Source organism: Gobio gobio (genome assembly GCF_949357685.1).
Source record: "Gobio gobio genome assembly, chromosome: 20".
In the NCBI taxonomy this organism is placed as follows: domain Eukaryota; kingdom Metazoa; phylum Chordata; class Actinopteri; order Cypriniformes; family Gobionidae; genus Gobio; species Gobio gobio.
The window spans coordinates 6858270-6884930 of record NC_137113.1 but is presented as its reverse complement, the minus strand read 5'-3'; the positions used below and the strand labels follow the sequence as shown (position 1 = coordinate 6884930).

At 42.7% G+C, this 26661-nt stretch overlaps 1 protein-coding gene across 2 annotated transcripts in view; it reads left to right on the top strand.

Annotated features, from left to right (window-relative positions):
* Positions 1 to 4332: 4332 nt before the first annotated feature.
* The window catches only part of cUnh10orf90 (chromosome Un C10orf90 homolog), a 45241-nt gene continuing 22912 nt past the window's right edge, over positions 4333 to 26661 (top strand). The window contains exons 1-4 of one of the 2 annotated variants that reach the window (XM_079846051.1): positions 4333 to 4471; positions 4822 to 5392; positions 9735 to 9804; positions 22609 to 22688. In XM_079846051.1, coding sequence (XP_079702177.1) covers positions 4829 to 5392; positions 9735 to 9804; positions 22609 to 22688 — 714 coding nt within the window. In that variant the 5' untranslated portion in view covers positions 4333 to 4471; positions 4822 to 4828. Of the gene's footprint in view, positions 4472 to 4821; positions 5393 to 9731; positions 9805 to 22608; positions 22689 to 26661 lie in introns of both variants that reach the window. The other variant, XM_079846050.1, reaches the window with a different exon arrangement.

The following is a 26661-nucleotide window of genomic DNA, read 5'->3' as shown; positions in this document are numbered from 1 at the left end:
CAGAGAAGCCGTCCTCCCCTGCCCTGATCGGCTGCAGGCCTTGATGGACAGCCTCATCCTGCAGGGGGCGCCGGTAGTTCTGCTCATTGAGTTCAGAACAGCATGCTACCACACTACTTACTGTATGCAGAACTGTATAGTATATATATAGTATGCATATATTTTTGATGCATGCAATATTTATATTTTATTTAGCTAAAAATGCAAATTAAACATTTTTATTTCCAATGTGCCATGTGAGCAGAAGCTTTATACAAACATTTTATTTTAAAAAAAAAGACACTGTATGCATACTGCAAAAATAATAGGAGTATATGGTAGTATACAAACAAGTTTTCTTTCTGAGTCCATAGGGGCCGGCAGGAAACACAAGAGCCGCGGTGTAATTACAGTAATGATGTAGGTTAGGCGCAGTAACCTCTGGGAACAGCATTTCTGTGTCACATGAGACGAAAAATCTGTATTCAGATTGAGAAGAAAACGGAGAGCTATTTAAGAAAACGTAATGTCTTTACTGCGGCAGCTTGTCCCAGTTCACACAGAACAGATGAATCCTGTGTGAGAACAGCTCTTACTAGGGTTTTTAGAAGAAGATAAACATTACGTTAAATGATGAAATGTAGCTGAGTTGAATATATAAATGTAAAGGTTTGGCCAGATGCATTGTTTGCTGATTTGTGTAAAGAGCTATAAAACGGATAGTAGCTCAGATCATTTTGGTTTTGGGATTGTCCTGGGTATTTTTCTCAGAATAAACACCTGGAGACACAAGAAACATTTTTTACTAAATAAAACCTAATGCTAATAATGTGTAGAGAAACAACTTGATTTTTCGTGATTTCTCTTTCTAACAGGTCAACTTTTAAATATGCAGACAATTCTGAAGCAGCAGAACAGACGTGTTGTTTACAGAAACACCGGGCAGAGCGTATTCACCCTGAAGATGTGTGTACTTTCATCGCCTTCGTGGTCTTGACAGATCATGTGGGTGGCCCGACACGAACACTAACAACCTCATCATCTGATTCAACTCCCTGAAGCGCTAATTACCCAGCAGCCCTGGCGATCACATGCCCTGCTCCAAACCATGGGACACAACAGCTCTGTGTGTGTTAAATCATACGGTTCTAACCTAGATCTGTGTCTTAAAACACAGGCACAAAACTAGATTTTCTTAAGATATTCTGAAGAGCAATGTGGGTGGTTGCGAGGATTTTGCTTTGTGGTTGTTATGGTGTTCAGACAAATGTTTACCAAGCTAGTGTTACATGTATAACCAGTCCTACTCGACCCACTCAGTGCAGGATTTGAACCGGGGACTACAGCATGGGAGGCGGGTGTGCTTACTAGGACGCTAAAGACCGCAGCTACTAGCATCAGTTGTAAGCGCATCTCTTGAGGCCAGGGGAGTGAGGTTTACATACAAAGCGCTTACTGGCCTACATCTGTTACACTCACTCCCCTAAACTTCACTCACATCTGGGTCACGGCACCAAATGTAACCGATCCCACTCGACCCGCCCTAAGCGGGATTTGAACCGGGTGTCTCCTGCATGGGGCGCTAACAAGGATGCTAAAGATCGCAGGCGGTAGCGCGCCTCTTGAAGCCAGGGGAGTGAGGTTTTACATGCAAAGCTCTTACTGGCCTACGTCTGTTACACTCACCCCCCTTAATCTCACTCCCATCCGGGTCAATGGCAGCAAATGTAACCGGTCCCACTCGACCCACTCTGAACGGGATTCGAACCAGGGTCACCGAAATGAGAAGCGGGCACACTAAAGACGCTAAAGACACAGGCGTTAGCATCAGTTGCTAGCGAGCATCTTGAGGCCAGCGGAGTGAGGTTTGCAGGCACAGCTCTTACTAGTACACATGTATTATGCTACATAAATATGGCATCATCATCTGATACACTAAGGGTGCGTTCACACTTGTCATGTTTGGTTGGATTAAAACGAACCCTGGTTCGATTGCTCGGTTATTGCGGTTCATTTGAACATATGTGAACGCTGCAAACAAACTCTGGTGCGGTTCGATTGATATTTGAACGCAACACAGACCAAAGACATGTAAATTAACCAAAAACAGGATGTAATGTCACAAGATGCAACGCTACAAGTCAGCTGATTTGACGACGCGGAAAGATCGGTGTATCCAAAATGAGTAGAGGGCAAACGTAGAGCAACGAGGAGGTAAAGTGCCTCATCAATATATGCAGATCTTCGTTTCTGCATACAACGGAGGAAATCCTGCAGCTGTTTTGAATGTTTTGAACATTTTATGAGCTCTTTGTGAGTTCTCAGCTGGTAAAAATAAAACCATATGTACACGCATAAAATGATGGCGTTTAATCCAGCACACAGCTAGGGTTGCCACCCGTCCGTAAAATACGGAATCGTCCCATATTTACAAGCAAAATGACGCGTTCCGTATCAAACCAATACGGGACGCGATTTGTTCCGTATTTTACATAGGTCCACACATAGTTCAATAAACACACAAGGATTTTGCAGTGTGGAGAATACTGATAGCAAATATAAACAAATCAATTTCACAATAAGTAGTACAGGAGCTCATTTGTGCGTGATTGCATAGTTTTTTTTAATGGATAATATATTAATATAATATTATATACATTATCAGAGCTTGGCAGACAGAATTATTATTTTTTTAGACAGGTTAATTAATAGATTATAGCCTAATAAATGTAATTATTCATTTATAATTTAGCTACGCTATAATCATACATAACCAATAATCCTGTCATATAAAGTTTATGACATTAAAAAAATTATTTAGATAAAAATGGGACAAATAATTACATGATAATATAGTCATAATTTAAGTAAATTAATTAAAAGCAGTTTTTGAAATTCAAAAAAGTGATTAGTGGTTCAGAATGACTGCTTAAAGGGACAGTTCACCCAAAAATTTAAATTCTGTCATTTTCTCACCCTCAAGTTGTTCCAAACATGTATACATTTCTTTATGTTGAACACATAGGAAGATTACTATGGAAGTCAATGGTGACCCCAAAGAAGCCTGGTTACAAACATTCTTCAAAATATCTTCTTTTGTGTTCAGCAGAATAAAGAAACTCATACAGGTCTGGAACATCATGAGGGCGAGTAAATGATGACAGAATTTTCATTTTGGGCTGAACTGTCCCTTTAAAGTGCACCAAATAGGCTACTAAAGAGTTCTTTAGAAATAAATAAAATAATCAAATGTAAAATAATATAAAATGTGTTCTGTTGCAAGTTCACATACTTGATCTCATGTTTTCTTATGGTTTATTATTGAGCTGTCAAGTTGTCAATGTAGAAATAATCATTTCATGACGTGTTTCTTTTTTTTTGGGGGGGGGGGGGGGGGGGGGGGGATGTTCGGTAAGCAATCTCTGTCCAATCAGGTTGTGACCATGTACCTATGCCTTTGGTTCAGTAACTTTAGGTTCACTGTTAAAATGCCAGTGTGAACGCTAAGCGGACCAGGACTATATGTTTTGTTTTTTGGTCCGGACCAAACGAACCGAACTACAAGTGTGAACGCACCCTAACTGTACTGTACCATGGAACTTTTGTAGTAAGATTTTTGTAGTAAACAAAGCAAGTGCTCTTTTTTATCATTAGTGGTGTTTGCTAAGCCAAGCATTACTATTATTATTGCTCATATGTATGGTTAGTGATTTGTACAAACATAAAAAATAAAAAATAAAAATAAACAGCTTTCATTAACTGTGCTAAAGAGATAAATGTTTGTTCAAGTTGTGCAGCGCTTGTTAAACAAAGTTTTGCTGTTACTTTTCTTGCCTGGAGGATGCAAAAAAATAATAATAATCCAGTACATTTATAATGAAGGAGGGAATCGCGCCATATCTGGAGACCAGAATATTATACCAGAAAGACTTTAAAGTGGGATTGTTTGACGACTAAGTATAAGCAACTACCTAGCAACCACCCACTCGTTAGCTCGTTAAAACCACCCACAATACCCTAGCGTTTCAGCTGAAAGTTTTGCACTAGCAAGCAACACTCTCGGAAAATGTAAAAATCTAGTTTCCTTCACTAAACTGAAAGAGAAGAAAATGCAAACAGCACACTTTGTAGAGTTTATACGGATGTTGCTTTTTCACTTTGGGTTAAACTGCAGATTCCTTTCTGCACCGTTCACTACAAGATGAATGTTAAAAGCAACTCTGAGAGTAAACAAAACTCCAAGCCAACATGTCTCGGTTGAAAAAGGGGGTATTTGCTGGCTGCGAGCAAACACACACGCACACACATCTCTCTCCCAGTGAAAAATAGAAGTTGTTCTGTAAGTCTTTTGTTCATTCAGACTAACACACACATTAATAGTCATGGCTGAGAGGAGACGGCACCAGTGGCCCCTCTTCACAGTGCGAGAGGAAAGCTGAGATTGCCTCGTGAAGTAAGATCGTGTCGTCCTCGTCAGAGCCGTGTGACGCAGGTAAACAGTTCTGTTAACCGTGCATGCTCTCGTGTCACCTTGCAGTTTGAGTGTGTTTATAGGTAGGATTGTATTGACTTTTTGAGAGGACACAGCAGTCTGAGTTCAATTAGGATGTCACTGTAAAAAAAAAAATCTATAAAAAGCAAGGAAAAACCATTTGCATGCTCTTTCTATTCTGCTTTTCTAGTGAATTTATCATATTTATCAGGATGTATTTTTACTGGAAAACAAGAGTGCAGTAAACATGCTTGTACTGTATGTTAATGACTACATTGTGGAGCTCAATTCATTGAAGTTTGTGACATTGCTGTTTTGTACTTAAGATGCATTTCCTTTGTCTTTCGTAGAGTTTTTATGGAGGACGTGAAGCCTGAAGGCTGGCGGCAGATAATTCAGCCGAACTGCGCAGCTGGCAAAAACAGCATGAGTCTCCTTCGCAGGTCCTCATCATGGAGGAGGCCTGGAGAGCGGGGTTATTATGAGGGTCCCGCGGCGCAGGTGAATGAGCCCCCTCGCAGAGCTCGTCCACAGAGCTGCATAGAAGGTGGCAGGATGAACAAATGGCTTCAGACACTAGAGAGACTCCAATCACGTCCACGTCAGAAGCAAATACCTCCGCTTGCGGACAGGACGGTATCAACACCGGTTCTCCCAAATGAGATGATGGGAAGTAACCTGCTCTGTCCAGATCTGTCCTCTCTGTGCAGGAGGAATCAGAGCCCTAATGTGTGTCCCAGTGTTTGTGAGAGCCTGGAGTCTCATGCAAGAAACAAGAAAATTCACATTAAACCTGCTCCCAGTGCAGAAAGAGCTCAGTTCTGCGCTCTCGCTCCGGTTCACTTCGGCTGGCTGCCCATACAAAGACATGTGATACTGACGGACGTCTCTAACAACCGGCATGACAACAGCAGTTGCCAGGTAAGAAAGAATAACGTGAAGGGGAAGTGATTTTACAGCGGCTCGAGAAGTGCAGAATACTAGCATACTACCAGTATTTCTGCAATATGTATAGGCCAGTAAGAGCTTTGCATGTAAAACCTCACTCCCCTGGCTTCAAGAGGTGCGCTACCACCTGCGGTCTTTAGCGTCCTTGTTAGCGCCCTATGCAGGAGACCCCGGTTCAAATCCCGCTCCGAGTGGGTCGAGTGGGACCAGTTACATTTGGTGCTGTTGACCCGGATAGGAGTGAGGTTTAGGGGGGTGAGTGTTACAGACGTAGGCCAGTAAGAGCTTTGCATGTAAAACCTCACTCCCCTGGCTTCAAGAGGCGCGCTATCGCCTGCGGTCTTTAGCGTCCTTGTTAGCACCCTATGCAGAAGACCCCGGTTCAAATCCCGCTTAGAGCGGGTCGAGTGAGATCGGTTACATTTGGTGCCGTGGCCCAGATGGGAGCCACTTTGACAAGCCAACTTTCTAAAGTAAATGTGTGCCTTTCACTCCTCCCATGTGCTTCTCATTTTCACAGTCTTGCAGAAATGTTGGCAAGATAAAGGGGGTGGCTCATCTTACCCCACTCCCCCCCTATATAGAACTGTCACTGTAGTATTTATGAGCTCTGGCACATCACTGTCCTTCACTGACTACCTTACACAACTGTTTTGACAACTTCGGGTATGTAAAATCTTTGAAGTGACTCCCATGAGCGCAGAATTGTGACGAATGTTGCTCTAGAGTGATGTAAAAGTCGCACACATTTCGACTGTTCAGACTGAGGTCGCATTGCAAAACATCTGACCTTTATTGGATTTAGGACCACATATGGAAATGGCACAAATCAGAATCGGAAAAATCAGTTTCATGTGGTTTGTGCCGTTCACATGACAAAAACATATCATGAGTCATAAAATGGAAGTTAGGCCATATTTAGCTTCACAGCTACCTGAAGTCTGAATGTAGCCTATAATAAGGTCAAGTGAGAACAGTTTACTACTACTTAAAATATTTATCATTAGTGGTGTTTGCTAAAGCAAGCATGACTGTGATTATTCCTCATATTTAATGTTAGTGAGTTGAATAATAATCACCAAAACTACTCAGCAACCATCCACATCACCTTGGTATAAGATGGCCGAAAGTCCAGCTACATATTACATATTGCAAAACAGTACTGTCCAGTATGCAGTAAGCAAATATGCTAATATTCAATTATGACGCAGAGAAATGGAATTTAATTTATAAATTACTTTCAGAATGGAAGTGTCCCCTGATAATGGCTTATCTGCTCTTTGGAGAGGAAAATTGTTCTCGTAAAGTGTTCTGACTATCAGAAATTCTCTAAATCACTTAGGTTCAGCCTTAGTTTTTGTTACATTTTAGAAAGTTGCAGTTTTTATACGAAAATAAGATTAAAGGTGTAATAAAATCTGATCTGTGGGAGTTCCATAAGCTCTCCTATATCACATGTTGCCGTTTGCTTCTGTACAGTATCACTGTGGTTTTGTACTGTATAAAACTTGTTTTGCTCATAAGTTCAGAGTGATTGAGTCATCTGCACTGGAGATAAAAGCCTTCAGAGTCCTGCAGACTATCTGCCACCACTGTACACTGCACAACAATCACTCTCGCCTCTCCTGGGAGCAAATCCCGGAAATGAACAGCCGAGCTCTCAGACCTGATTTACCTTAGTGCCAACTGATGCCAGAAGGAGAGAGAGAAATAGAAAACTGAAAGGAGGGAAAGAGAGAAAATATCTGGATGACTGTCAAGTACATGAACTTCAGCGGCTGTCTGGGTGCTGCACGAAGTCGAGATAAAACCGCTCTGTCAGCAGGTGCTTAGATCCTTTCGGAACAGATTTAGGAGCGAATAGATTCAACTACATCAGAGCCAACAAGAGGATCACAACAGTGCTGCAGGGCCCAGAGGATGGAAATAAATCCTAACGCATTTGTGAACCATGCGTCTTTTGCGAAAATGCTGTCATTATTACTAACCCTCATATCGTTCCAAACCCAAAAGACTTTCGTTCATCTTCGGAACACTAATTAAGATCTTTTTGATGAAATCTGAGAGCTTTTTGTCCCTCCATTGACAGCTATGCAACTACCACTTTGACACTTCAGAACGTTCATAAAGTGATTGTAAAACTAATCCGTATGAATTGAGCGGTTTAGTTCAATCCAAGACACGATTGCTTTATATAATAAACAGATTGAATTTAGGCTTTTATTCACATATAAACATTGATCAGCGAACTTAAACAGAAGCTCAACCGAACCTGCTTGAGAATGTGCTGTGTAACACAAGAATGAACCTCATTGGTTCTTGCTGAGGCTCAAACGTGCTGTGTAACACAAGAATGAACCTCATTGGTTCTTGCGGAAGCTCAAACGTGCTGCGTAACACGAGAATGAACCTCATTGGTTCTTGCTGAAGCTCAAACGTGCTGTGTAACACAAGAATGAACCTCATTGGTTCTTGCGGAAGCTCAAACGTGCTGCGTAACACAAGAATGAACCTCATTGGTTCTTGCGGAAGCTCAAACGTGCTGCGTAACACAAGAATGAACCTCATTGGTTCTTGCGGAAGCTCAAACGTGCTGCGTAACACGAGAATGAACCTCATTGGTTCTTGCGGAAGCTCAAACGTGCTGCGTAACACGAGAATGAACCTCATTGGTTCTTGCGGAAGCTCAAACGTGCTGCGTAACACAAGAATGAACCTCATTGGTTCTTGCGGAAGCTCAAACGTGCTGCGTAACACAAGAATGAACCTCATTGGTTCTTGCGGAAGCTCAAACGTGCTGCGTAACACAAGAATGAACCTCATTGGTTCTTGCTGAAGCTCAAACGTGCTGCGTAACACGAGAATGAACCTCATTGGTTCTTGCTGAAGCTCAAACGTGCTGCGTAACACAAGAATGAACCTCATTGGTTCTTGCGGAAGCTCAAACGTGCTGCGTAACACAAGAATGAACCTCATTGGTTCTTGCTGAAGCTCAAACGTGCTGCGTAACACAAGAATGAACCTCATTGGTTCTTGCGGAAGCTCAAACGTGCTGCGTAACACGAGAATGAACCTCATTGGTTCTTGCTGAAGCTCAAACGTGCTGTGTAACACAAGAATGAACCTCATTGGTTCTTGCGGAAGCTCAAACGTGCTGTGTAACACAAGAATGAACCTCATTGGTTCTTGCGGAAGCTCAAACGTGCTGCGTAACACGAGAATGAACCTCATTGGTTCTTGCGGAAGCTCAAACGTGCTGCGTAACACAAGAATGAACCTCATTGGTTCTTGCGGAAGCTCAAACGTGCTGCGTAACACAAGAATGAACCTCATTGGTTCTTGCGGAAGCTCAAACGTGCTGTGTAACACGAGAATGAACCTCATTGGTTCTTGCAGAAGCTCAAACGTGCTGCGTAACACAAGAATGAACCTCATTGGTTCTTGCTGAGGCTCAAACGTGCTGTGTAACACGAGAATGAACCTCATTGGTTCTTGCAGAAGCTCAAACGTGCTGCGTAACACGAGAATGAACCTCATTGGTTCTTGCGGAAGCTCAAACGTGCTGCGTAACACGAGAATGAACCTCATTGGTTCTTGCAGAAGCTCAAACGTGCTGCGTAACACGAGAATGAACCTCATTGGTTCTTGCAGAAGCTCAAACGTGCTGCGTAACACGAGAATGAACCTCATTGGTTCTTGCTGAAGCTCAAACGTGCTGCGTAACATGAGAATTAACCTCATTGGTTCTTGCGGAAGCTCAAACGTGCTGCGTAACACGAGAATGAACCTCATTGGTTCTCGCACATCGAGCAAACATGCTTGAGCTTCTGTTTATGAATATTTATATGTGAATAAAAGCCCAAATTCAATCTGTTCATCATATAAAGCGATCGAGTCTCTTCAGAAAATGTGGACTAAATTGCTTAGATTAGATTTACGATCTCTTTATGAACTTTTTGAAGCGTCAAAGTGGTAGTTGCATAGCTGTCATTGGAGGGACAGAAAGCTCTCAGATTTAATCAAAAAGTCCTTAATTTGTGTTCCGAACATGAACGAAAGTCTTTATGAATTTTTTAGCTGAGTTTTCTCTGCATTTGCACCGTTCTGACCGTCATCAGCGTGGCGTTTCGAGCGCTTTGAAAAAGTATCTCCCATCACTAACTTTCAGAATAACCACAGCTGTAGTTCATCAACATGTTCCACTAATGCATCACAGACGCGCAGTCAAAGCGTGTGTTATCTAATGCAGTCACATTTATAGACTGATCATATCTGTCTGTTCTACAACTAAAGTCTGTGTGTGTTCTCTCAGCAGAAACTGAAGTCTCCCATCACTCCAGTGTTGCTCAGCACTCCTGCCAAACTTAACGGACCAAGACCAAGTGGTGCGTATTGACTAAGACTGCATTTAAAAGTTCTGGAACCACTGATTTATGTTTGGAGGTTTGAGCTGGCTTTACACAGTGTGGTATGAAACACCATCTTCATTTAATTCAGTGAATTAGAAAATACCTTTTTTGGTGTAAAACGATCAAAATGTCATTATTGAAAGAGTACATAAAAATAATCAGTGGAGCAGTGCATTAAAAATAATACATTTGGATCAGTCAAATTTGGCGTTGAAGACCATCTTCAGGGCCATCTCATTCATTAGTGTATGATTATACATCATGTCCATAAGTATAGAAAAGAATGTCTGTGACATGCCATTTTATGTTGTATGATGCCACATTCACAAGAGTTTTAAGGTCAACTTTAAGAAGTTCTTGGTTACACTGTATTTTAGTGTCCTTGTTACATATGTTACATGTAGAAATAACTGAGTGGATAGACACAATGAAAACAGTGAAAAAAGGGTAACACTGTTTTATGGTGAGGTAGTTACATTTTACTACTATTACTCTAATAACAACAGTAAATTAGGCATAATTACATGCAACTAAACCTCAACCAAACTCTAACCCTATAGTAAGTACATGTAGTTTAATATTACTCAATACTTAAATATATAATTACACTGTAATAATGACACCTTAAAATAAAGTGTAACCAAGTTCTCTAAGAATATTCTCAGATATGTTTTTCTCTCTCAAGGGTTAGTGTAAGGATTAGGGTTCGGTTGCATGTATAATTGTATGTTTTATTTGACCTTATTCTTGTGAAGCGCTTTGAGATGCACTATAGAAAATAAAGTTTATTAAATAATGTTTTTATTTTTTTATTATACTTGCATACTATGGTATATTGGCTAATACAACAAATTCAAAACTTTGTATTTGTAAATCTTAACAATATATATTTCCTTTGAATTTAAAGTGTTTGATATGTGTTAGTGTTTCTAGTTAAATTATAAAAGTAAAACCTTGTAGTAAAATGTATTATATTTAGCTAGTGTTATGTTTTTAATGCTGAAGGTTATCCTAACTTAAGTTATTTACGACAATTTTTGAACAACATTATTTTCAAGAATGCCAATTCTTCTTAAGTTTTGTCTTGAGAACAATTAAAAAAAAGGAACTTTAAGTAGCATTTTTAGGAATTTCAAAGTATTCTAAAGCTAAGAAGAAAAACTTTAGTTGTATGTTTTGCAAATCCCATAGCACACAGAGGAACTCTGAAAAAGAGAAAAGTTTCTTAGTTCATTTATTTATTGGGTCCACACTCAAAAAAATTTACTTTCACTGTTGTTAGTTGCACTCAAATCATCCTTGTTCATATTACTTAAAAAACTCATGTAACTAAATGAACTTACTGAGTTGCTTCTACTAAAAATCAGTATTGTCAGCTTTACTTAATAAGTGTTTGTTCGGTCAACTTAACATTGCTGAGTGAAACGAACAAACTGGACAGTGGATCTGTAGTTCCCAGCATGCTTTGCAAGGGACTGCATTAGGAGAGTAAATTTAGGGATTAAAGTGTTATTTTATGTTTTTCAGTAAAGGGAAAGATGTTGTTAGTTTATGTTAGTGTTTAATGTTCAGTTATGTTGGACATTTAGAGGAGTTTCTGTAATTTTGTGGTTCACATTATGCAGAAGAGTGGTGCCTGTGTTTAGGCTGTGGGCACTCATATACACATATTTATTGAATGGACTTCCTCAATTAAGTTATTTTTGCATTTTGTTTCTAACAATATGCTTGTTATTTAATAGTTTTCCACTTACACTTGTAGAGCAAGAAGTACATTTAATAAGGTAAATTAAATCGATAAATGTGTTCACCTAACATAATAAACTTTTATAAATGTAATATAACATTATTAAGTAAACTGCACATATAAATTGTATGTAACAGTAACAAATTCAAATGGTTCGTATTTACTTATAGACATTTGGTCAGCTTTACTTGACTTTCTTTTGTTCGTATAACTAAATTGTTATTTGTAAAGATTACTCAATATAGTTGTGTGGAACCTCTTGACGCTGCTTTTTTGAGTAAATTCAACAAGTAATTTTTGTGAGTGCATACACTGCATCCGGAAAGTATTCACACCACTTCACTTTTTCCACATTTTGTTATCTTACAGCCTTATTCCAAAATGGAATAAATTAATTATTTTTTACCTCAATTCTACAAACAATACCTCATAATGACAACCTGAAAGAAGTTTGTTTGAAATCTTTGCAGATTTCAGGGGGGGGGGGGGGTCACATGCACATAACTATTCACAGCCTTTGCACAAAACTTTGTTGAAGCACCTTTGGCACCAATTACAGCCTCAAGTCTTTTTGAGTATGCACACCTGTTTTTGGGCAGTTTCTCCCATTCTTCTTTGCAGGACCTCTCAAGCTCCAGCAGGTTGGATGGGGAGCATCGGTGCACAGCCATTTTCAGATCTCTAGAGTTGTTCAATCGAGTTCAAGTCTGGGCTCTGGCTGGGCGAATCAAGGACATTCACAGAGTTGTCCCGTAGCTACTCCTTTGTTATCTTGGCTGTGTGCTTAGGGTCGTTGTCCTGTTGGAAGGTGAACCTTTGCCCCAGTCTGAGGTCCAGAGCACTCTGGAGCAGGTTTTCATCAAGGATGTCTCTGTACATTACTGCATTCATCTTTCCCTCGATCCTGACTAGTCTCCCAGTTCCTGCCACTGGAAAACCTCCCCACAGCATGATGCTGCCACCACCATGCTTCACTGTAGGGATGGTATTGGCCAGGTGATGATCAGTCCCTGGTTTCCTCCTGACATGATGCTTGCCATTCAGGCCAAAGAGTTCAAACTTTGTTTCATCAGACGCAAGAATTTTTTTCTCTTGGTCTGAGAGTCCTTCAGCTGTCTTTTGGAAACTCCAGGCGGCCTTTTACTGAGGAGTGGCTTCTGTCTGGCCACTACCATACAGGCCTGATTGGTGGAGTGCTGCAGAGATGGTTGTTCTTCTGGAAGGTTCTCCTCTCTCCACAATTCTCCTGTGGATTTACCACTGGTGGACTCCAATCAAGTTGTAGAAACATGTCAAGGATGATCAGTGAAAACAGGATGCACCTGAGCTCAATTTTGAGTGTCATGGCAAAGGCTGTGAATACTTATATGTGATTTTTATTTTTTTATAAATGTGCAAAGATTTCAAACAAACTTCTTTCATGTTGTCATTATGAAGTATTGTTTGTAGAATTTAGGAGAAAAATCATGAATTTAATCCATTTTGGAATAAGCTTGTAACATAACAAAATGTATCCACCAGTTTCTGGGGGGCGCTTCTGTAAATAAGAACGTGGGTACAACTTCCGGTGAGACGGCGGAAGTAGTATTCCAATGGTATTTTGTGTGCTAGTTAGTGGAGAGGCTAAGTGTTTTTCGGATCATTGGCAAGGTTTCAAAATTATCATTTTTACTTATTTTTTTTTATCAGATGGTGCCACAAGGGTTAAGTGAAGGTTACTGTGAAGCAACATTTGTAGAATGACACACACTAAACATTTAATTTAGTACATTTATTAGTTAATTAATAATATCACAATACAACAAACAATAACAATGTCCTACCTTACTTTATTGACCTTCCACCAAAGTGCTGCTGCATGACTACAACAGCGTCCTGGCCCTAATTCATGAACAACCGCTGTCTGTACTTGTCACTGATGCTAGCACATGCCTTGTGATGGGATATGTGTAGGCTCAGGCTCAGCTCAATGTTCGCTTTTAGATAGTTTTCGACAGATACTGATACGCCTCTGAGCTTTTCAAATTGCTCATCGCCTTACCATCACAGGCTACTGAATCTAGAAAATAGCTTAAAATGCTACCGTACGCGATACGAGGCCACTTCTTCACGTCATCCTCCCAACCAACTACCACGGAGGATAAAGTTGCTGTTGTTTCACCCTTTTGAAAGTTCGTTGAGGTTGTGTTCCCACATCGTTAGCAAATTTGGAGAGCTTGAATGACTTCAACTGTTGAATGTCAATAAGCTATGTTTCCATCCACCTATTTTTATGCGCATTTTGGGATAACGTTTTTGCATCAAAAAAATGCTGAATGGAAACGCCAAGATGTGAATGAATTCTATAAATGCCCATAAAAAATGTATGCAGTCGTTTGAGTCGGATACATTTTCTATCCGATACGAAAACGTGTGCATAAACTAAGATGGAAATGCATAAAGTCCCGCTTGTTTACTTCGAACCGGAAGACGCTCCCGTTTTTGACGCAAGGCTTCATGGGCCGTAGGAAACTTGTGGATACTGATCGCTTTGTAGTTTCACTAAATGGAATTATTTTACCGTAAGAGTTTTGCAGCCAAAACAGCGTATTTGCAGTGAAGATTGGTTGGATTCTGGGATAGAGGAGTATTAGGTTTTCAGTCTCTTCCGGCGGTTTCTCAATGCTGTCGTCCTCCCAGTGCTCCTGCTGCTGCTGGGATCTTTCTCTGGGCTCTGTCAGCAGGTGACGAGCGTATAATGATGCTGCCACAGCGTCAGTGTAATTACAGTGGTGAGAGCAGGACCAAGTCAATGGAAGGAGGAGGGAGGCAGTGATGCAGGAATGAGGAGCACTTACTCCTCCATGAGTGTTTGGGAATTTCTTTCTTTTTCTTTCTCTCCAGCTCCAGATGGTGGATGACTCTGACAGGACATGAGTGCCATGCTGGTGTGTGTGTGTGTGTGTGTGTGTGTGTGTGTGTGTGTGTGTGTGTGTGTGTGTGTGTGTGTGTGTGTGTGTGTGTGTGTGTGTGTGTGTGTGTGTGTGTGTGTGTGTGTGTGTGTGTGTGTGTGTGTGTGTGTGTGTGTGTGTGTGTGTGTGTGTGTGTGTGTGTGTGAAGGCCGTTCTTCAGTTGTAAACACAGAATGAGTGACAAAGGGTCAATGACAGACACTTGTTGCTGTTGCTCTGGATCACACTGTGTTGCCAGATGATGGAACAATGATGGAAAAGGGATGATTTTTGCCTTGGTTGTAGAGATTGCATGATTTTGGAGGGAATGGAAGAAATGTGTTGGGCAATTATATTTCAGATCCTTTTATAATTTCCCAAAAACGTCGAGAACTTTTTAGAACTTAGGTGTGTAATTTTCTATTGCTCAGTTTAGCTTTTTTGTCTGATAAAAAATTATTACGATTTAAAATGCTATTTATTATTATCATTATTACGAATTTAAAATATGAAACAATTAAAAATAGGGGAGTGCGGGGCACAACCTAACGCTGGGTTAGTTGTAACACGCATGGTTTAACACTTTCCACGCATGCCAGAATGACGAAACGTAGTGTATTTACTAGTTGCCATATCAACATTATTTAGAGAAAAAATAGCGCCAAAATTAAAAAATCTCTGGAAGATATTACTGAACATTTATTTAACCATTGCAAAAGTAAATTTCTTACTTAAGTTTATTTTTCACCTCTGTTTTTTGTGTTTATTTAAAATAAGACAATCCAATATTATTTTAATCTTATATCTGTTATTTAACAGTTGAGATCGTGCTGATCTTACCAGCAGAAGACACGAGCCGCGATTTAAATCCCAGTTGTGTCAGGATCCTGCCCTGACAGTCTTGTCTGTTTTGTCCTTGTTTAGTGTTTCTTTGTTTGTCTTGTGCTTGAGCACATGGCTGTGTCTTTGTTTGTGTGTTCCTCTCGTCCTGCCTCCTTGTTTCCCTTTACCACGCCCCCTTGTTTAGTCATTGTCTAGTCCTTGTTTCACTAATTGTGCTCACCTGATCCTCATGTGCTCTGGTCCCTTTATATTGTGCTACTTTCCCTCATGTCCTTGCTGGTTCGTTGCGTTTGTGTGCATTCGTTGTCTGGCTTATCTTGTCCTTGTGATTGCTGTTACTCTTGCCATAGTTATAGTTATTAGCTTTGTTTTCCCCTAGCCTTACTTTTTGGTTTTCTCTAGCTTTGGTTTTGTTTTCTCTCTAGTTTAGTGATCTTATTTTTCTTTCTCTAGTTTCCTGCATAGTTGCTGTTTGGTTTTTTACTTTTCTTTGATTCTAGTTCCAGTCTTTCATTTCTAGTATTTATCTAGCTCCTCTTGTTTGTTATAGTTTATTATATCTCTTTTGTTTTCCTTTTTAGATTTCTGATACTTAGTTGCAGTTTCCCTATTCTTAGGTTTTATTTTTCGCTCTTGTTTATCTTTTGTTGTCTTGTCGTGTGTGTGTGAGTGTGTCTTGTGTTGGTTCCTGCCCTGTGTCCTGAGTCTCCCTTGGCCACTGTCGCTTTATCCCGGGCAGTCAAGACTGGAGCTGATTCTGGAAGAGGACATCAAGTCTCAGGTTCCTGGCGTTCCTGTCCGGGTTTTCCCACCATCGCCCTGCCTGGTGTTGCTTCCAAAGCCATCCGCAAGCTCATGGTCTCCCTGGACTGGTCTCAGTGGTCGTCCTCCCTGCCTGTCATCGTGGTGTCTGTCCCCTGCCCTGCTGTTTGAACTCACACCTTGTCACTTCCTTGTTGTGCCCTGTCTAGAGTCGTGTTAATAAAGTCTTCATTGTTCACCCTGCATCTGGGTCCTAAGTTTCAGAATCCCTGACTGAACGAACCAGCCAGTTTGGACCCAGCAGGATGAGCTTCCGTATTGTTCCTCCAGCAACTGCTCAGGAGAGGGTGGCGCTCCAGCGGGGAGTGGCATCTCTTCGCCAACAGGGCCGGGAGGTGCGGTCCTTTGCCCAGTTCTTCTGGACTATGGCTAAGGGCCTTGAGTACGATGATGCAGCCCTCAAGGATGCTTTTAACATCTGTCTGGATGACCCTCTACCACAGTGGGAAATGGAACAACTTCGGGTCCTGGACTTCTGGAACTTCTCCAATTACCTGCATCATCGCGGGGATTGGCAGATCCTGACACCATCAGAGCCTGTCTGTAGTGATGACCTCACTCTTCCTCCTTCATCGAGTCAAGCCATTGAACCTCTGTTTAATCCTACTGAGAAACGAAGGTTGAGAAGGAGAAGGGCGGCTCGGACAGCTGCATCAGTCTCTGTTTCCACCAAGACAGTTCCAGCCGTTCCTGCCAGTTCAGAGCCCGTAGAGTGTGCTGTGGTACATCCTGAGCCCATCAAGTTTGCTACGGTCATTCCGGAGTCAGCTCCTGCCAGTCCAGAGCCAGTCGAGTCAGCTCCTGCCAGTCCAGAGCCAGTCGAGTCAGCTCCTGCCAGTCCAGAGCCAGTCGAGTCAGCTCCTGCCAGTCCAGAGCCAGTCGAGTCAGCTCCTGCCAGTCCAGAGCCAGTCGAGTCAGCTCCTGCCAGTCCAGAGCCAGTCGAGTCAGCTCCTGCCAGTCCAGAGCCAGTCGAGTCAGCTCCTGCCAGTCCAGAGCCAGTCGAGTCAGCTCCTGCCAGTCCAGAGTCCACTCCTGCCAGTCCAGAGTCCGTCGAGTACAGATTGTCATGCCCTCAGAAGCGGAGGAAAAGGAAGGCTAATGTTGGCAAGTCAGATGCCCTTCTAGAGGCCCCTAACCTGTTGGTCCAGGAGGGCCTGAATCTGTCAGCTCCAGCCCCTGTGCCCAGTCCAGTGTCGGCTCCAGCTCCAGCCCCTGTGCCAAGTCCAGTGTCGGCTCCAGCTCCAGCCCCTGTGCCAAGTCCAGTGTCGGCTCCAGCTCCAGCCCCTGTGCCAAGTCCAGTGTCGGCTCCAGCTCCAGCCCCTGTGCCAAGTCCAGTGTCGGCTCCAGCTCCAGCCCCTGTGCCAAGTCCAGTGTCGGCTCCAGCTCCAGCCCCTGTGCCAAGTCCAGTGTCGGCTCCAGCTCCAGCCCCTGTGCCAAGTCCAGTGTCGGCTCCAGCTCCAGCCCCTGTGCCAAGTCCAGTGTCGGCTCCAGCTCCAGCCCCTGTGCCAAGTCCAGTGTCGGCTCCAGCTCCAGCCCCTGTGCCAAGTCCAGTGTCGGCTCCAGCTCCAGCCCCTGTGCCAAGTCCAGTGTCGGCTCCAGCTCCAGCCCCTGTGCCAAGTCCAGTGTCGGCTCCAGCTCCAGCCCCTGTGCCAAGTCCAGTGTCGGCTCCAGCTCCAGCCCCTGTGCCAAGTCCAGTGTCGGCTCCAGCTCCAGCCCCTGTGCCAAGTCCAGTGTCGGCTCCAGCTCCAGCCCCTGTGCCAAGTCCAGTGTCGGCTCCAGCTCCAGCCCCTGTGCCAAGTCCAGTGTCGGCTCCAGCTCCAGCCCCTGTGCCAAGTCCAGTGTCGGCTCCAGCTCCAGCCCCTGAGCCCAGTCCAGTGTCGCCTCCAGCTCCAGTTCCTGAGCCCAGTCCAGTGTCGGCTCCAGCCATTCCTGAGCCCAGTGAGCATGCCAAGCGCTCTACTGCAGTCATCCCAGAACCCGCCAAGCGCTCTACTGCAGTCATCCCAGAACCCGCCAAGCGCTCTACTGCAGTCATCCCAGAACCCGCCAAGCGCTCTACTGCAGTCATCCCAGAACCCGCCAAGCGCTCTACTGCAGTCATCTCAGAACCCACTGCAGTCATCCCAGAGCCGGTCGAGTGCGCTCCTGCAGTCATCCCAGTGCACAGTCCAGTGCGGGCTCCAGCCCACGAGCACGCCAGTGCTGCCCAGGAGGGCGCTCACGAGCCGGTCCCCGTGCACGCCAGTGCTGCCCAGGAGGGCGCTCACGAGCCGGTCCCCGTGCACGCCAGTGCTGCCCAGGAGGGCGCTCACGAGCCGGTCCCCGTGCACGCCAGTGCTGCCCAGGAGGGCGCTCACGAGCCGGTCCCCGTGCACGCCAGTGCTGCCCAGGAGGGCGCTCACGAGCCGGTCCCCGTGCACGCCAGTGCTGCCCAGGAGGGCGCTCGCGAGCCTGTCCCCGAGCACGCCAGTGCTGCCCAGGAGGGCGCTCACGAGCCTGTCCCCGAGCACGCCAGTGCTGCCCAGGAGGGCGCACACGAGCCAGTCCCCGAGCACGCCAGTGCTGCCCAGGAGGGCGCACATGAGCCAGTCCCCGAACTCGCCAGTGCAGCCCAGGAGGGCGCTCCTGAGTCAAGTCCCGTGTCTGTCCCTGAAGTCTTGAGGAATGTTAAGTTGTTTCCTGAGTCTGTTCCCCAAGGATCCACCTTCCGTGCCAATGCAGTCATGGTCCCTGAGTTCTTCCCTAAATCTGTCCCCAATCAAGAACTTTTCCCTAAGACTGTTTCTGACACCAAGGTCACTTTCAAACCCCACCCATTAGAGCAAACCCATGTTCCCAGGAGGACCCGTAGTTTTGTCCCTACCCCTCCCATCCCACCCTCCCTTTTACCTGGTCCTTATGGGTTCCCGAAGTCAGCACCTCCCTGGTCAGTCCCTAACTACTCTCCTGGATTATTTTCCTCCCCAGTTCTGCCCCCCGGGTTTCCTGTCTGCCCTGGTACTCCCAGTTTTGTTCCCCGCCCACCCTCCCAATTGTTACCACCTCTTTTTCCTTTGCCCAGTGTGGACGCCAGGAGGCGTCCGTTGGGGGGAGGGTACTGTCAGGATCCTGCCCTGACAGTCTTGTCTGTTTTGTCCTTGTTTAGTGTTTCTTTGTTTGTCTTGTGCTTGAGCACATGGCTGTGTCTTTGTTTGTGTGTTCCTCTCGTCCTGCCTCCTTGTTTCCCTTTACCACGCCCCCTTGTTTAGTCATTGTCTAGTCCTTGTTTCACTAATTGTGCTCACCTGATCCTCATGTGCTCTGGTCCCTTTATATTGTGCTACTTTCCCTCATGTCCTTGCTGGTTCGTTGCGTTTGTGTGCATTCGTTGTCTGGCTTATCTTGTCCTTGTGATTGCTGTTACTCTTGCCATAGTTATAGTTATTAGCTTTGTTTTCCCCTAGCCTTACTTTTTGGTTTTCTCTAGCTTTGGTTTTGTTTTCTCTCTAGTTTAGTGATCTTATTTTTCTTTCTCTAGTTTCCTGCATAGTTGCTGTTTGGTTTTTTACTTTTCTTTGATTCTAGTTCCAGTCTTTCATTTCTAGTATTTATCTAGCTCCTCTTGTTTGTTATAGTTTATTATATCTCTTTTGTTTTCCTTTTTAGATTTCTGATACTTAGTTGCAGTTTCCCTATTCTTAGGTTTTATTTTTCGCTCTTGTTTATCTTTTGTTGTCTTGTCGTGTGTGTGTGAGTGTGTCTTGTGTTGGTTCCTGCCCTGTGTCCTGAGTCTCCCTTGGCCACTGTCGCTTTATCCCGGGCAGTCAAGACTGGAGCTGATTCTGGAAGAGGACATCAAGTCTCAGGTTCCTGGCGTTCCTGTCCGGGTTTTCCCACCATCGCCCTGCCTGGTGTTGCTTCCAAAGCCATCCGCAAGCTCATGGTCTCCCTGGACTGGTCTCAGTGGTCGTCCTCCCTGCCTGTCATCGTGGTGTCTGTCCCCTGCCCTGCTGTTTGAACTCACACCTTGTCACTTCCTTGTTGTGCCCTGTCTAGAGTCGTGTTAATAAAGTCTTCATTGTTCACCCTGCATCTGGGTCCTAAGTTTCAGAATCCCTGACAAGTTGTGCAGGTGATGTGCCATTATTTTATTTTAAAAAGTTAATAATTGTATTTTATTTACAAAATCTTTTAGTATGTCTTGTATATTTTTTGATTATATCAGGTAACATTTTAAGCTGTCATTTGCTCATGTTACATCGTGCCCCTCACATGTTACACTGTACCCCACCTATGGGGCATGTTGTCACATTTCACTTCCATTCTTTTGGGGTAAATCAAGAAAAAAGAATACACTGTATTAATGAAACAAACCACATTTGTAGACATGTGTGAAATTAATGTGAGAAAAAATGTATACTCTGAACCCCAAGTGGATTTACACAAACTGAGACAGTCAAAAAGCGTTAGGTTGTGCCCTGCTCTCCCCTATTACTATTGTAATATTTTACTGTAAAAAATATTATTATTATTATTTAAAAAGGTTTGCTGTGCTTGTTTGTAGGGCTTCACAATTTGGCCAAAAAATTATGTGACTACATATCATTATGACTATGAAATAAAAAAACCTGTACTATAAAATACAATTGATTATTATTATTACTATATTCAAATATTAAACAAAATGAAAAATATTAATATTGTATTATTTCACTGTAAAGAAAATTGAGTATTTAAAAATGTTGTTATAATAATAATAATAATAATAATAATTTTACTATAATATAATATTTATGGCTGTCTTTATTTCTTCATTTTCAAATGTTAAACCATCAGAAATTTGCTTAAAGGAACACGCCGACTTTTTGGGACTTTGTCTTATTCACTGTATCCCCCAGAGTTAGATAAGTCCATACATACCATTCTCATCTCCGTGCGTGCCATAACTCTGTCTGACGCACCCACTGCTAGCCTAGCTTAGCACAAAGACTGGAGGCAAATGGCTCCAGTTAGCCTACTGCTCAATAAGTGACAAAATAACGCTAGCATTTGCCTATATACATGTTGTGATGTGTATAGTTACATCGTGTAAGACAGACAGAAAATGAAAAGTTTTTCTAGGGTGATATGGCTAGGAACTATTCTCTCATTCCTGCGTAATAATCAAGAAACTTTGTGCCGTACAATGAGTGCAGCGGCGCAATGATATTACACAGCACCCTTATCTAACTCTGGGGGATACGGTGAATAAGGTAAAGTCCCAAAAAGTCGCCGTGTTCCTTTAAAGCTTCTTTTTCGTTGTCAACAGCCATTTTTTTTTTTAAGAACAGAGCATCACTTTGAAACAAATATTTTTTTAATTAAATCATAGCCTTAGCTACTTGATAATCGTACTAGTCATATCACAATTTTGGTTTTATTTTGATTAATCGTGAAGCCCTGTGAATGATCCTGTACTTATGTATTTATTTTTCAACTATCCCTGACAATATTGACTCAACCAATGGCATTTGTTGGGGGCGGCCGGGCGGGGCTATCTGTAGACTGACCAATAACAGTCTGACCAATTTTGGTGCTTCAGTGATTCTTCAGCGGTTCTTCAGAGGTGATATATAGCACCTTAGTCAAAGAACCGGTGAAGAACTTCTGAAGAACCACTGAAGCACCAAAATTGGTGCTATATATAGCACTAAAAAGGTTCCCCTATGATTACGAGCCAAGAACCATTTTTGGTGCCATATAGAACCTTTTTTTTTTAGAGAGTATGGTGACAGAAACACTCATTTTAATTTTTATCAATACCAATTTGTTTCCACCACGGTTTTTTAATTAACACGCCCTCAACTCATAAAGAAAGTTTTCCAGAGTTTCCTTACGACGTATGAATGTATGAAATACTATTGTTCCGCAGAACCTGACCCACAACCCCTGAGCAACTGACAAGAGTGTGTGCCGTGCTGAACTGCATACCAGGAGCATGCTGGGAAAATAGCTACCTGTCAGGTGTTAGCTGCCAGTGTGAAGTGCGATTACTTACCTAAAAAACGACAGCAAGAAATAGTTAGCTTGGTGCCTTGGCTGTCAGACAATGGCATGGCCTCCATGGCAACGCTGACAGAAAACAATCCATCACGGCCGGGTGGCACAGTGACTGTCTGCTTCTCGTCTGTCAGATTAAAATCTCTCTTCCGCTCTCTGTCTCGCTGACACCTGTAAGTGATGCAGGTTAAGTCGGTCTAAGCAGACCTCTGTTGACATGGTAAACACACACAGCAGGAAGATCTGCCTTATTATGACACAGGAGTGGCAGGAAACGCAGCCGTGTTTACATTGTACGCAAAAAGGCATTGGAGATCAGCTCTCTATAGATTTCTTTTTTGACCTCTTTTTTATTGTGTCTTTTTTCAATGAGAGACATAGAAAAAGCACCCCATAGTGGACTCTTCTTGTGTTATTCAGACCGGGAACCTGTGAGACCTGAACCTGCAGGCTTCAGATACTGGAGGACACCTGAAAAAACCTCCTCCATCCTCCATCAGGTGAGTAACACTATTAGTTTGCTTTATACAGGAACTAACCTGCTGTTAAACCATCATGTTCTGTTATGAGTGACTGAAAAGTCTTATATTATCCCTTCAAATACTTGTAATAAATAAATGTGGAAATATTTCAATATTATTAAAGTTTTAACCTTATCATGTACCTTAAAGTATGAATGAGCCTTTCGGGAAAAGGGATTATGAAACAGTGCTTTAATGTTGTTTCTGTTTGGGGTCAGTTTGACACCAGCAAAAACACATTGTAGAACAATATAATAAAATAAATCAAATTAAACAGTTTTTCTGAAGTGTGTGCACCAGTCAGATTGCAAAAAAAAATTATTTATTCATGATCTGGGTCTCTGAAACACCAAACTGAAGTAATGTAACAATTTTTGACATTTGAAACGTGTTGGCTTTTTGAAATATTGCTTAAAATCAGATCTTATAAGATTAATGGAGTCATGACATGAGACAACACATTTGCCTTGATCTTTTGACATAAAAGAGCTCTTTGTACCATTAAAACATCCTGCAAGTTTCAGTGCTTAAAATGTCCTCAGTATAAACAATGCATTTATTTAAAGGGGTCATGAACTCCATTGTTTTATAATGTTGTGTGGTGGACTTATAATGTTAGTATGATTTTATCATAAAATGTCATAATTTAAAAATAAAACGCATTTTTCCTACCCTGATCTTAGTTCTCTTATTTGAACGCTCTGATTGAAGGGGCGTGTCTGCTGTGAGACTTCAGTGTAAACGCCCACTGCTGTGATTGGCTGCTGTGAGACTTCAGCGTAAACGCCCACTGCTGTGATTGGCTGCTGTGAGACTTCAGTTTAAAGGCCCACTGCTGTGATTGGCTGCTGTGAGACTTCAGTTTAAAGGCCCACTGCTGTGATTGGCTGCTGTGAGACTTCAGCGTAAACGCCCACTGCTGTGATTGGCTGCTGTGAGACTTCAGCGTAAACGCCCACTGCTGTGATTGGCTGCTGTGAGACTTCAGTGTAAACGCCCACTGCTGTGATTGGCTGCTGTCAAGTCACGTCACCTTTATTTATATAGCGCTTTTTACAATGCCGATTGTTTCAAAGCAGCTTCACAGTGTTAAACAGGAAAATAATGCAACAGAATTTGATTCGGCTGTACAGCCGCTCTGGAGAAAACGGTGATGTCATCCAGCTCAGGTCAATTATCATACAGTGTCAATGCGTGCAGATCAGTAATATGGTTTAATATTTAGTTTCCTCAACTGAGCAAGCCAAAAGCCAAAGGCAACAGAGGCGACTGTGGCAAGGAACCAAAACTTCATCAGGTGACAGAATGGAGAAAAAAACCTTGGGAGAAACCAGGCTCAGTCGGGGTGCCAGTCTCTGTGAGACTTCAGTGTTAAGGTCCTTTCACACTGGATCCGATTTTGACGCGCGAATATTTCGGGCGATGGTTTTATTTTTTGATCAGCTGTTTGTGTAATGAGTGCTTCCACACCGAATGTGATGTGGCGAAAAAACTATGTTTATTTTTTTCGTTTCGATGTCGATTTTTTTCGCTACTCTCGCAGCGATAGAAAAGGCGTGAACCAATCACAAACAAGGAAACAAAGGTCACAAAATGTCCAGTTGATGTCACTAGCCATTCAATCAACATTAACCTTAGCCAGGTATCGCATTTCTCATGAGATTACAGCTGTAGTCGTGTTTACAGCTGTACAGATGCAGCTGTGTTTGCCCACAGATTACGATATCATAACTTTGAGTTAAAACTCGTTGATATTTTTCTAATATAATTGTGTCCGCGACTATGGAAAGTGAATGTGTTTCCGTCAGTACGACTGTGGCACTTAAATGTTTACATTGTGACTCAACTGGAAACAGAGCTGCTCTGGATCGATTGGTTCCTGAAGTGTGTGTTTGTCTCGTCAGATGCGCTGCTACTGTCTCTGGAGGAGCTCCACAAATTGTCCCACGGGCATTTGAAAGTAAGTGCGGAACCGGCCAGGCGGCCATGATAAAGTTTTAGCTCCTGTACAAGATTAGCATACTCCCCTTCAGACTCTCTGTTCTTTAAGACTGGGTGCTCCCAAAACCTTCTTTTCGGTCTTTTAAAGAAAATGAGTGTTATCTCAGCTGTCGCCGCGAATGTTTTGGTATGTTGGAGCTCTGAAATGTCACAGACTCACAGACGTTGCAAACTCGCGTCGCAAGTGATGTGAATGGTTGTGACGCGAACTAATCGCACACGAAATATTTGCTTTTTTGTTACGCGTCCGGTGTGAAAGGGCCTTAAATCATAACCCTTTAAGAAAATGTCATGCAGTAGCCTGGTAGCCTGACGTAGTCATACTCAATTCTAGTCAGAATGTGAGTCTGATTCTGCTCCGTTGGGCTGTGATTATGGGGCGTGTTTCAACCGAACCAGGAAAGATCTCAATTGGATAGACCTACAACCAATCAGAGCAACGGAGCGACGCACAACGTTAGTTGTCAAATGTCAACAGAACTCAACTGCACTGTGTTGCCATGTCCGCGGGTTGAAGCGACCCCAATTATGTGATATACAAACCCAGGAGTGCAATTTTTAGCTGCCAGCCCTGCCAAAATAACACATATTTTACCCCCCAAATGCCTTTTTTTTCCCGGAGAACCCCCCCTGGAAAGCTATTGGGCTTGTTTTTGGCTAGTTTTGAGGAACGTTAGCAATTGGGCGGGTTTTGTTGTAAAAACTTGGCAACCCTGTACCTGCACGCACGCTGGAATAAGTAGCCTAACATTAGAAGAACAAGATTAGTGTAAACGATCTTTGCCGGTGTTGTAAAAAAATTATTTAAGGATACACAGAGTACTCACCAACACGATCATCATTTCTGAGAGAAATAGTAAAGATGAATGCATATACGAACAAGTTCTCCGTTTAGGATTAGAACAAACTCAACCCAAGCGGCTTTTGATGACGTGGATGGTTACGTTACTGTTTATCATCTGTCCATCATCGTCTAAAGCCCGCCCTGACAATTTCATTGGTCCGAACAGTTTCTGTTCGGGCATAATTACTTCTCTACCGATCAATTCCAGACCGAACTGCCCGAGTAAAAATGTTGTGGGCGGGGCTAAGTTCGGCTGGCATCCAGGCTAGTAGCCTGGTGCTTCAATGTTAAATATTTTGGTAACACTTTAGTTTAGGGTCCAATTCTCACTATTAACTAGTGCATAACATGCATATTATTAGGATATTGGAGGTTTATTAGTATTTATAAAGCACATATTAATGAATGAATATTCTACATCCCTTAATCCTCACAATACCTAAACTGAACAACTACCTTACTAACTATTAATAAGCAGTAGTTATGAGTTTATTGAGGCAAAATGCATGGTTAATAGAAAATTCGACCCTAATCTAAAGGGTGACCAATATCTTTCATGCTATAAAAAGGGCCTTTGGGTCTCTCAGACCCTAAACAGAGCGTGAAGTAACATAACATAAGATGTTTGTTTCTTGTCCTATTTATTATAAATACAGCATGTAACCAAAAGCCACGTGTGATGTGTATGATTATATGGTTCATAAAGCCTTGCTGCTCCTGATAGAGGCCTGTGAATCAAAAGCACATGGTAATGCCGGTGTCTATTTACACTGAGTGCAAATATCAACCCTGTTGGCAAAGGCTATTTTCACTAACCCCACCCGCCATTGCTCAGATATCTACTAGTTTAGACTCTATATTGTATTATATACAGGTGTATATATATATATATATATATAGTATTTAATCTATATAAATAAAAGCATTTTACCATGTTTAAATCCACTGCAGATTTGTCCACAAATTCAGTGGATAAAATAAAGTATGCAGATTCGGTCTGGACCCAAGTTGTGTTTGTACGAGAGCATCTTCTAAGAACACGAGTGTAATTGTAAGGTGTGTGCATCTGAAGTGGTAATGTAGCTGTTCATGAAGCACTAAACAAAT